Source organism: Macaca mulatta, chromosome 1 (assembly GCF_049350105.2).
Source record: "Macaca mulatta isolate MMU2019108-1 chromosome 1, T2T-MMU8v2.0, whole genome shotgun sequence".
Taxonomy (NCBI): Eukaryota; Metazoa; Chordata; class Mammalia; order Primates; family Cercopithecidae; genus Macaca; species Macaca mulatta.
Genome location: NC_133406.1, coordinates 55,541,157 through 55,553,665, shown reverse-complemented (window position 1 = coordinate 55,553,665; position 12,509 = coordinate 55,541,157). Strand labels below are relative to the sequence as shown.

Genomic DNA, 12,509 nt, shown 5'->3' with positions numbered 1-12,509 from the left:
CCGGGTGATGGTGCCGCCCTGCCTACCCGCCCCTCCTCCACGTGCCACCATAGCTACTCCTTGGCGGTGCGTGGCTTGGGTCCAGGGCGCAGTGGGCGGGGTGGGGGGACGCCCGCTTGCCTCCAAGCCGCTTGCGAAAACCGCGTGGGATTGCGGCTGCACGTGGGGCACGTGGGGGTGGACGCCGCCTCCACGCCTGCCCCACAAGCTCTGCCATACATTTTAGGGTCGGTAAGGAACAGACCAGAAGCTGGGAACCCGAGCTCCCTGGCTTTCTCTTTTCATCCCAAATTCAGGAATGTCGCTCGGAGTACCTCCTACAAGATCTCTCTTCCTACCCAAACATTTGGCTTCGCTAACTAGTCCCACCAGCCCGGTCAGTCCCACCAGTTTACCTTTCAATCTCCCCCACGCCTGACTTTCCTCGTTCCGCCCTGGCCTCCTTAGCTCTTTCTTCTAGAATATCCCCTATATCGGTCAGGTTTCGCAGCCAGGAAAAGACAGTCCTCCCGGGTTCATCTTCTATGCTCATCAGCGAGGCCATCGAATGGATGGACGGCGATACCCACCCAAAAACTCTTGGGTGCTTTCAACTCATCCCTGTCTAAAGCAACCGGGCTTAACCTCTTTGCGGTCCAATACCGTTTTAGGTATTTGGTAACGACATCCATTCTACACACACACACACACACACACACACACACACACACACACACACACGCAGGCGCACTCACACTGAAACGCACACCGAAGCTCACACTTTTGAATACAAATTTCTGCTTGGAGGATGTGGTCGTTAAAGCTCTCCCAATTCCTCTAGCGTCCACGATTCCTTGGTTAACACTGTCTTTTATGCCTGCAGTGCCAGAAAGGAAAGCCACGTGAATCTGTGCGTTTTGTGTCATGAGCCCAACCTCGAAGCTGTTTATGGGGACAGAGGTCAACCCAGTGCCCTGGGCACCCCAGCACACATCAGAGCACCCAGAGGTCCAGGGTACGCTGGACATTCCAGGGATAGCTCAGTCTCTGGCTAAAGATAGTTACGGGTTCTTCCACAACCTATTTCTCAGAAATTAGGCTCTTCAGAGAGACTGGCGAAATAGGATGTAGACTTTCTCTCCCCTCCACCCCCGACTTAAATATCTTACTTTTTTAATGAGGGGAGGGGATAGTTTTGGCATCCAGGATTATGTCTTAATTTTTGCATGGTAGTGAAAAAATAGCACCGATTTTTCACTCCTCCACCATAGACATCCAATCCACAAACTCAAGCCATGGCTTGAATGTTAGAAAAGATGAAATGGCAGGTGTCAGCAAGGAGTGGAGGGCGAGGTTCCTTTTGCACTAGCCAGGGGCTGTGGGATCTCAAAGTGCTCATAGGAAGACAACATGCCAATTGCCATTTGTCTGGTAGTGAGCTCTCTTCCCCAGTCTTGCCTGGAGACAAATCTAAGATTCGCAGATTTCTGACAGTGGAACCGTGTGTGTGGAACAGACTTTGCCAATGCCTTTGGAGAACGGGTGCTGCTCTGGAACAAAGACACGTGCCAGGCCCAGAGAGTGCCTCCACTTCTAAGGGCGCTGTTTCAAACACACCCTGTTTGGGAACCTTAAATTTTACTTGAAAAAATAAAAGCCCTTCTCTTCCCTGCTCTGTATAAACAGTGGGGGCAGTGCTGCTTCTTGAAGAGAGAGGAGTGTGCATCATGATCCACCTGCTGCGAGAATCAACGCTGCAGGGATCTGTCTTCACATCCCACCCTGATAACCTTCACAACAAGATTCCCGGTTTTCGCTGGGTCGTTTCACATACGAAACAACCTAAAAATCAATTTCCCTTGATTTATTGCACCCTGGGGCAGAAGGAGTCTCCAGAAACCTTGAAAGTGAAGCAGCACCAGAGTTGATTTAAACTCTAAAGTCTCTAAGTAAGTCTCTATTTCTTGGCATCCACATGTGTTTGTATATATACACCTAATAAGAAACCTGAATTTTACTTTACAATGTGCGAATACAATATAGCTTAAAGCTCTTACAGGAGACCCATTTATGTGGCCATATTGTATTTAATGTGGAAGCACCCGCCCCCGCTGCCACCCCTAACATGTTGTTCACATGTATCACTCTAGAACTACAGCAAACTTCAGCCCTCCTTCTGGATCCAGGAGCAGGGAAGACTATGAGCATCTCTCTTCCCTAGTCCCAGCCGCAGCCCCCCAGCGGCTCCTTTGCTGTTGTTGCCCTTAAGGCTTGAAGTTCTGCCAGGAAGAATTGCCGAGAAGAATTACAAACGTCCCACATAAGGGTCCTCCGTGATGAACATCCTTTCTTTTTCGGCCAGTTTCCTACTACAGGGAGAGCACTGGGAAGAGGCAAGAGCTGCCAAGAGGAAGGAGGCATCTTTCCACCTGCTAAGGGGCTTTCTCAGAACAGTCTTACCTCAGACCCCTTTTCAAAATGAACTTCCTTTGTTCGTTCCCCTATTCTCCAGGAAGACGACATTTTAGACTCTTCTGTCTTGGGGGGCTGCTAAAGAAACATTATCTATGCCCCACACAGAAAATGGCCTTGTTAATCTTCAAATCGAGCAGAAAACATGGAACTGGGGTTGCTTCTTGACCAAAAAATGGAAAGGAAACTGGCTCCCAGGAAGCCCTATGCTTTTCTGGAAAACTGCTTCAATGATCACAATGCTGATCACCTTCTCCTACTCCTCTCAAAGTAGTTTCCAGATAGGACAGTACCAGTCCACAGACACCACTCTTTTACATCCTGCTGTTACCTCTCAGGGCTCATGGGCAGTGTTACTGAGGGCACCATGGTTAGAGCACCAGTAAAAGTAGGGCACAAAAAAAGGCAACAATTTGGGGAGACATTTTAATAGTTGACATTAAAAAAAAAAAAAGACATAATCAAGAGGAAAATTAGAACCTTATTGGGCTTCTTCTCGCTTATTTCACGGTTAAAAATGGCTTTTATTTTGAATTGAATGTGGGAGAAGGTACCAAAACATTTTGTTTGCTTAAGATTTCTAGAGCTGTTATTTGGGCCACAGGCAGAACCTGAGGCAGACCCCTGAGATGTCCAAGAACCTTTCAGATTCACTGAGGGAAGGCTGGGAGTCAGCTCTGGGCAAAGCCAGTCTTCCAAGTGGGCAGCAGCCTCATTTTTCTGAGCAGCTGCAACTGGTTAGGAAAGGGCTTCCTGGGGACTGCTATCCTCATAGGAAGCAGGGAAGGTGTGGAAAGAAGCTCATGTAAGCTCCTGACTCAGGCTGGAGACTGATGCCCACCGGCATCACCGCAGTGAATGAAAAGTGTACAGCTAATAAAATGTTCAAAGATAGGTTTGCCTAGGAAATGCCAAAAGAAATACAGGAGGAAAGGGTGGGGGACAAAAGAAAGGATGGTCTAAGTGACACATCTTCAGCTGCCTAACCCTCAAGTCAAAATGATTTAAAGTTTTTATTGAAAGAACAGATGGAAGATGAGAGCATTTCTTGATGCAGGGCGGCACTTCTTGGGCATTCATATGCTGCACGATATATTATATCAATCTCCATATAGCTCAAGATATAAATAAAATGAAGAATATATTAAAACTCTTCTATTTGCCAGCAACCTCCCTTGGATTGCTAACACTGAATGAGAAAACAGTAGGAGAACGGAGGCTAAGAAAAACCAAGAGCTACTAATGTGACCCGATTGCTACTATTTATTTAGTGGAACAGCCATTATTTTCTTTCTTCAACATATGTGTCTGATAATGAAGCAAAAAGAAAGGAAAATAACTATCAATGTGCCATTTCAGAAACACACAAACATTTGTTAGCTTTTTCATTTTATTGATGTTCTTTTAATATATGTATTTAGGATTAAACTAGTGTTCAAAACTAATAACCCAGCAATTCTGAATTAGGGCTTTATTTTTTTAAAAATACAAGCACAGTTAGAGAACAGAGATGAAATTGTTGTCAAACATAAAAATATGAATTGAATTGCTTCTTTTTAGATGGATCTTTAACATTGACTTGACCATACGGACACTGCAGAAGATAAAAACAAATTATTACTAAATATTTAACAATCATCTTGAAAAAGCAGACTTCTCATGGTGACAAAGAGAGACTGTTAACAATTTTATATAGATCATTTGATCTATCAGGTCCTGAAGACTAAGAGAATATTGGCAACCTCAGGCAAATGGTCCTAATTAGCATCCAAGAACCATTTCCTAAATTCATCCTTCCAAATTTAAGAATTTTACTGTCAAAAAAATCCACTTTTAGAAAATCCTCAAGTCCTCAATTTACAAAAAGCTCTTAGGCATTTGATTAGAAACAGCTAAGGGCACAGGAACATACATAAAATGGAAGGTTTAATTTTTAATCCTGGGTATAGTTAATACATGCATTTAGTGTCTATTCTTTAATTATAGAGTGGCCAGTTAAAGGAAATTACACCTTCTTGCACCAAAACATACAAAGTATTCTGTAAACAGAGGTTGTTACTGTTTATAATCTTGACCGATAACAATTTACCTCACCACTTTGCCTTTAAAAAGTAATAGTGAAGAACCCATTTCCATTTATTTTTTGCTTATAATAGGGAAGGAGAAGTTAGTTTATCTTAATTAGTGAACATAGAGAGGTACCTATTGAAATAAACATTTTAGGAAATGTATAGGCACTACATGCGGTACAATCTTGTTTCACAGTTATTTCAAACACAGACTGGAAAAAAGCCACAGGAAGAACCAGAGAGAGGAAGGGTGGGCAGGGGGGGAGAGAGAGAAAGAGAGAGAGAGAGACAGGAGGAAAAATGGGAGGGAGTGAAGGAAGAAAAGAAGAAAAGAAAAAATCATTATCTGAAGGAAACCTACCTCTCAATGCTGGGTGAGTTTCTATTTATTCAACTAATAAAGAAGAGGGACCTAGTTTGCAACATTCTAGATTTCTTTTCCTGCCCTCTTTGTACTTGCCTAATGAAAACAACTTATTTGAAACCCCATGAAAAGTTTCCTTGTAATAAAGAGCTCCCATGAATTTCAAATCACAGCATTTCAAGGAATTGATGCTCACAGTGAAATTTTACAAAATTCCATTAACTTTAAAGGTCCTACGTTGGTACTAAGGACTTCATTGTCGTTGGCTAAAGTAGCTTGTAAAAAGTGCGCTCCAGGTCTATTTGGCTTTTTTATTTGACTTGTTGTTCAAATAATAGGTATTTACGAAGTTACAGAAGCACCGCAAACTGCTGCTGTAATGCGAGAATTGCTACTCACATGTCTGCAAGCAGAGCCACAACATTCACCTCTTTGCAAGTGGGCAATCTGTGTGAGCACCACATAGCCAGTAGCTGGATCCACATAGTTTAGCTGGCCAGCCTGAAGTGCAATAAAATGAAACAATTCATTAATCTCAATATTCATCATATCTCCTCACCATTATGTCTACTCATAAAATACTGCAGAAAATTTTAAACAATATTAAACTTCTTCCCAGCAGTTTTAGTGGCACTTGCAATTAAAGACCAAAAGCACTCCAGCATTATATACAATCCAACTTTATGTGACATAAGGAGAAAATATACAGTTTGAGAAAAATGAGAAGTTGATGGAAAAACAAGAACTCCTCTGTACCTAATAACTATGTAGCCACTGCTCTGATATTTTTCATTTGGTTTCTAGGTAACAAGCTTAATAACAGGTGATTTAAATGATTTTAAGAGCTTAAGAGGCTGAAAATGAACTTTCACTCAGAAGTTGCAGTTGGAATTTCAGTACTTAAAATATGTGGATAATGATTTAAACTTACAGAAAAGGCGCTAATCAAAACCAACGGTCCTTATAGAAAAGTATTACCTTTGCTATTATTGAACACTTTCTTTACCTTCATGTGTTACTTCATTGCACATTTTATACTATTTTTTTTTTTTGCTGGTGTGTTATTAGTTGTATTTTTAAGTGAAAAAAAAGTATTGTTTTAACATATTAACTCTCACTGCTTTGACAAGTTTGATCAAAAGAAACTTTTATTGTACTATTTCAAATGTCAAGGAAGTATATTCTATCTACATTCAAACATGACTTAAAAAGGCGTCTCAAGTACTTTGTGGGAAGGGAAAAGTAAATAACACAACCTTTTCTGTGGATTTGGGTCGTGTGGATGATATTACTTAGCCTTGGGTTTTTGTAGAGGAAAGTTCCCATGTACTTTTTATATAACCTTTTTACCACGCAGTAACTCAGTGTGTATCAATCTTGTACAGAGCCTTTTTCATTAAAATACACATGAAACTTGCATATCTTATGACAAACACACTTTGTATGAACCACCAACAACTTCTTCAGTGTCTTATTTAATGGCAGAATATTTTATTCTGGTTGAGGTTTTAACCCAATGTTTCATGAATAAAGTGTGTAGCAAAAGGACAGGCACAGTTAAGTCTAGTCTCACCCTAATGCATTCCAGCAAAGGTAGAGCAGGGCAGGGCAGCAGAAATCCAAGCAAGTCCCAAGGCTGGTCTGAGAGAGGCTTCCCAAATCCAGTGGGACCACAGAAGCAGATTACAGGAAATCAGGAGCACTCAGCACTAGCTTAGAATGACCGATTGTCAGGACCTCACTTCTTTATTTATTTACAAAGCTCCTGTTTGGAGACTTGGAAGAAAAACAAAAAAACACCAGGAACTCTGTAGCAGGCTTCTTTTCACTTTTCATAGCTTCTGGGAGTCTTCTGAGGGCAATTATCTGGCAACCTGGAAGCCTAACAGATTGCTCCTGCGCATGCGCCTGCTCTACAGCTTTCCATGTTGATTGAGCACCTCTGAGCTTGCTGGCTGCCCACAAAAACTTAATTTGTCCTCAGTAAATGAGCGTCACGTAATGGTGGCCACAGACAAAGATGAGGCAAGGGTGCTGACAGTTTGACTGGAGAGCAAGATGTTCAGTGATGCGCATCGGTACCCAGAGAAAGGTAAGAGAGCTATCTGCCTTGAGGCTGGAAGAAGGACCATCGTGAGGGGGCTCTGATTTGTCGAAAAAGAAAAACAAGCAGCTTGTTATTTACTGGGCTTACTTTATGGTCTCCTGGATAGTCATTTAACCTGTGATACTGACATGATGAAACAAGTGTGGATTTCCCGAGTGAGAAAAAGTTCCTTTCCTTCCCTAGGCTGATTGAAAATTTCTTCACATGATACTGGTGTTTGCTCTAAAGAGAATGAAATTTTTCTTTAATATCTACCATATCTATATGGTGAATTATGAGAACAAATTACATACTTTTTTTTTTTTTTTTTTTTAAAGGAGAGCATAACCAAGAACAATCAAAAGCTGCCAGTCACTTCCTGATGAGTCTTTATTCAGTTTCAACACTTGAACGGGTCAGACCGACATGGATTCTCAGGGCCTACTAACTGTCATTACTGAAATAAGTCAATTTGAGGTAAGCTCTGAGATTTTCTTCTCTACCCCTTTGGCTTAAGTCATACCACATAATATCAGTCCCATCAAGTACTGGAGGCACACACACACAGCTTATTAAATGGGTTCATTTCATACTTCTTTTCTATCTTTAGTCAGTTTCTCTTTTTTTCTGTTTCTTTTGTAAAGGTAATAACATAACCAAGCTGCCTTTAAACTCACGCAGACTGTGTTAGAAGGCGTAAAGGGAGAGAAGTTTAGATACTGGTACTAACAGGCAATTGTCAAATCCGCAAAACAAGAGAAAACAGCTCGAGTGTCTACAAACGCCAGATTGTAGTTCCCTCTACTCCGCCCGCTAAGAGTTAAGAGAAAGGACAAGAAGCCAATGGAAAAATTAAAATAAATGTGTCAATGTCTTATTTTTTTCATTTTTAAGAATCACTGGATGGCTAAGTGTTCAACTGACAATGCAGAAAAACACACATTTTTGTTGTGACTTCTCAGTCTCTCCACTTTCTCCATCAATTCCTTGACACCCCCTTCCGCAACACACACACATACACCACAAAAGAGTGCACCGGCAGTGGGTCCTACACCGCGACCGGAGTTTAGCTCGGACGCTGATTGGAAAACCAATCACACTCATACTCAAGACAGATACAGGGTAAATAAACCCTTTGTCTAGAACGCGAACTGTGGCCAGTTTTCCCGCGAAAAGGTCGGAGCTGGAAGCTAGTGTGCCTGCCGCGTGTCGCCCGAGGCAGGACAGCACCGGCGTCCAGCAACTCTTGCCTCTGCCCGGCGGCCTTCGGGTCCGGAGAGGCCCGGGATGCGCAGGCGCGCCGAGCCCCGGGCGGCCGCGGCGGGGGCGGGGCGGGGCGGGGCGGGGCGGGGCGGGGCGGGGCGGGCAGGAGGGGGTCTCACCGCGCAGGCGGCAGCGTGCAGCTCTGCGATCCGTCGCTCCGCCACCGTTAACTCTTCGCTCACCGAAGGCCTCGCCGCTTTCTCCGGCCTACTCGGCGTGCCGGGCGCGGAGCCGCCGCAGTTTTCCTCGTTAGCAGAGTAGAGGGTTAAACTGAGCTGCTGTCGGAACCCAGCTCGGACCCAGAGAGGTGCTGGCGGTGGGGCGGCGGGAGGTTGCCTCCAGAGCGCGGGACCCGCCAGTGCCCAGATCTGCCTGGCCGCCATGCCGCCGCCGGTCTTGGGAGGCGGAGCACCCGGCGCTGGGCCCCGGAGGGGCGACCAACGCGGGCCTGAGCCCGGCGAGCCGGTCTTGGGCAGCTCGTGGCCACCGCTGCGTGGGGTCGGTTTGCGCTGCCAGGGGAGCAGGTGGAGGCCCACGGACTGAGCCTTCTGCCTTCACCACCGGGCCCGTTGCGGAAATAAAATGGGCTTTTAAGGCAGCTAACGAGGCTCTAATGAGCTGCCAGGACGGGGAAGAGCCTGCTGTTTCCACATCTTTGGACTTGAATTCTAAGCTCTTCTTCTTCTCCCCCCACGCCCACCCAGCTGAAAGGTTGACATTTTTTCTCATGTCAAACTGGACTTGGGATCATTCAGTATAATCTCCACTACTGTTAAGATAACAGGAAGTGATCAAAAGACCTGAGGTTTGTGAATCACCACCTTGGGCCTATCCAGAAAAGGCTGAGTGTTTCCAGGTAATATGTGATACGAATAAAGGTGGAAGTGGAGCCTTCTTTGCTTGGTTCTTTGGCCCACCCTAAAATAAGGGCCAAAAGTAAAATCGTACACTGAATAAGAAAAGGTGTTGTGTTCATGTTGCTGAATAGTTACAAAATCAAAACTAAAACCCTTTTTCCTTTCTGATAGTTGAAAGTTATCTTGATACCGTCACAGAATTGAATTTGAGAAAATTATCGCAAGCCCAGGAGGTAATTTCAGGTGTTAGCATTAAATTAACACCACCCCTTCTTCCTACCCCCAGTCTGGGTTTCAAGAAAAGGAGGGCTGAAGAGTACCAATTTTGTTAGTGCTCTTCAGTATTGAAGAACTGAGGGCAGGAATTTATCTTTGAGGACAAAAGTTGATTCTTCAGCTGTATAGGAGAAAGGTGACTAAACCACTATAGACCATCACTATGTGTTTTTTTGGTTTCTGTGTTTACCATGCAACCCTGTAGTCATATTGTCATTTTCTTAAATCTTAGCAGGAGCTGATCGAAACAATCCTATTGGTTCATTAAAAATCTCAGTGAATTAATAAATTGGAATTCTGTTTTGCAAATTGGTTTTCTTTTTGTTGGAATAAAAAATTAGGATCTGGAGACTGTTTAGTAATCTGAGGAGAGTTTAAAATCTGGAAAGCGAAGGAGGGACCCTAGGGAAAGCTGCGGAAGAGTGGGACCAAACTTGAGATCACCAAAAATGAACAACTGTGATGTTACTCACATTCACCATAAGTCAGGTCCCCGCACCAACAAAAACCTAAAATTAATTTATTGCATTGTCTTTAAAATTAAGGATCAGGATCCACTAATAGGCCATGTCATCGATTCAAAGGGTAGAGACAGCATTTTACAGGAATGAAATAGACTAGACCATATTTAAATAGAAAATAATAGAACTATCTTATCTAGGAAGAGTACGTATTGTTACATGAAATTCTTTTGGTGGAGATGAGAGGGTGTTAGTGACTGTAAAGGGCTTGAACAACAGAGATCTTGTGGGTAACAGAATAATTCTTTATCTTGACCATGATGATTACACAAATTTATATGTGATAAGATGCCATGGAGCTATACATACGTTGTTTTAATGTCAACTTCCTGGTTTTCATATTGTACTGTTAGCATTAAGGTGTGAGCATTGGGGGAAACTGGGTGAAGTAAATACAGTACCATATCTGCAACTGCATGTGGACCTATAATTATTTCAAAATTTAAAAACTAATTTTATTTTTTTTGAGACAGAGTCTCACTCTGTTGCCCAGGCTGGAGTGCAGTGGTGCAATCATAGCTCACTGCACTCTCTAATTCCTGATTTCAAGTCATCCTCCTACCTCAGCCTCCCGAGTAGCTGGAACTACAGGTGTGTGCCACCATGCTTGGCTAATTTTTTATTTGTAGACATGGGGTCTCCCAGTGTTGCACAGGCTGCTTTTGAACTCCTAGATTCAAGGGCTCCTCCCACCTCTGCTTCCCAAAGTGCTGTGATTACAGGTGTGAGCCATCACGCCTGGCCTAAAAACAGCAATTTTAAAGAGATGTAGAAATGAATTTCGGATTATTTGGTAAAGCAGATTACTGAATTAACCAAAAACTTCTTTTTTTCTGTCTTCTCCATTCCCATTATCATTTAGATGTTGAATAGATTACCTGCCCCCTTCAATTTTCATTTGATCTTCATACTTTAGAGTCCATGTCATTTCTCACCAAGTAACTTTCATTCATTATGTCTCTTGTTTTAGAAAGCCTCCTCAGGGCTTTACCCTTAGCTTATTCTATCGTGTGCTTATTTCTCAGATTCTCTGTGCTCATAGTAGACGAAACTGTATGAAATTGGGGTACTAAGTCCCACCTTAGAGTGTTGCATAAAGTTTGAACTTTATTTACAAAGTATTTACATTTAGATTTGCCCTAGAAAGAGTCATTTTGTGCCACAACTCTGTGTGTAACATGTAATGTAATATTACATGTAAAATAATATTACAATCAATGTAATATAACATTGATTATATCATTTGGGATATTTGTGTTAATATTGAACATGCTTGTTATGTTGGAGGTGGGGAGATCAGAGAAATGCATTCCCCTAGATTTCATTGATATTAATTTTTAAATAGGTATGTTAGGACTCTCTAGGTTGCAAGATACAGATTACACAACTCAATCGGGTTACAATAAAACGAATGTGTTTGCTCATATAACCATGAAGCATGACTTGATTCAGGATTCAACAGGGCTTGGTTTTCATTTTTCTGCTTAGCCTCTTCAATGCTAATTCTCTTTTCAGGCAGGCATTTTTCTCATTGGTGAAATATAGCTGCAGACAGCTCCCATGGTTTCATCCTTTCTGGTCCTCGTCCTGTCAGCCATATCTTTATCATGTGCCCATTTCAGAACCAGTCTTTTGAGTATAGATTATACTTAAGCCAATCAGGGTCTATCCCTGGATCTGCCTCTGGGCAACCAATCCAAATCTATTGCTGAAAATGGCCTGTATTAATGCTGAGGATACAATTCACAAAAGACCACTATAGCGTGACTTTCAAAAGCAAAGAAAATTCCGCCAGCCCACCCAGTCCTTTTTAATATTTAGTATTTAAAAGTTCATTTTTAAAGTTTTTTTATGTTCCTCTGTCCCCTCTAAAAGCCTTCCTTTGATTTCTCACAATTATTTGTGCCATTTCAACTTTTTGTATTTTTTTGCATTGTTTTCCCAACAGGTCATAATAGGGAACATGTCATTTTCATCTTTTTATCTCCACAGCCCAACTTGTACTTCTGCAGAAAGTATTACGGTACAAGGTGAATAATGAATAATGAATTTTTGAATGGATAAATGAGTCAGCAGTTTTTTATTCTCAAATACATATTCCTAATTACTGGACAAATATGTCATGAAATTTTAATATTAAATTTCTATACGTAGTATTGCATATTTGAAAATATGTATTGTTGCAAATATTTCTGTAAAAAACTAAGTGAAAGAGATACTAAATCTGAAATCTTATTGAATTATATTATTAAATAAAATGACCTATTTTACTGACAAATAAGACAGATGCATATATTATTAAATGATCTGATCTAAGCCCTTGAGATGCTGCCTTTGACTTTAAGTGTTACCTTTTAATGAATTATGAATGTATTGAGCTGATAGTGGACAAATTATTGCTGGAACCACAGAGCTACCAACAGACTTCTTGTCCATTTACTGCCGGTTTTGCACACTTCCATTTGGACACTGATTATGTATTTGATGTTTTCTAAATACCCGAATGGTGTGTTATGACATGTCATGCTCCATGTAGAGTGGATTTTCACTATCAATTCTTATGATTGAGAGCAAATGTTACATGCCCCTAAGGTTGCCTATAGGGAATCTTTGTTTCATTTA

The 12,509-nt window shown here is 42.0% G+C and overlaps 1 protein-coding gene across 1 annotated transcript; it reads right to left on the bottom strand.

Moving 5' to 3' along the window:
* Positions 1-3,823: 3,823 nt before the first annotated feature.
* C1H1orf53 (chromosome 1 C1orf53 homolog) lies at positions 3,824-11,879 on the bottom strand. Its single transcript, XM_001110794.5, has 3 exons — positions 8,353-11,879; positions 5,284-5,385; positions 3,824-4,045 (listed from the first exon to the last, which is right to left on the bottom strand). Exons 1-3 carry the CDS (start codon positions 8,614-8,616, stop codon positions 3,974-3,976), a joined length of 438 nt encoding a protein of 145 aa, XP_001110794.1. The 5' UTR covers positions 8,617-11,879; the 3' UTR covers positions 3,824-3,973.
* Positions 11,880-12,509: the final 630 nt, after the last annotated feature.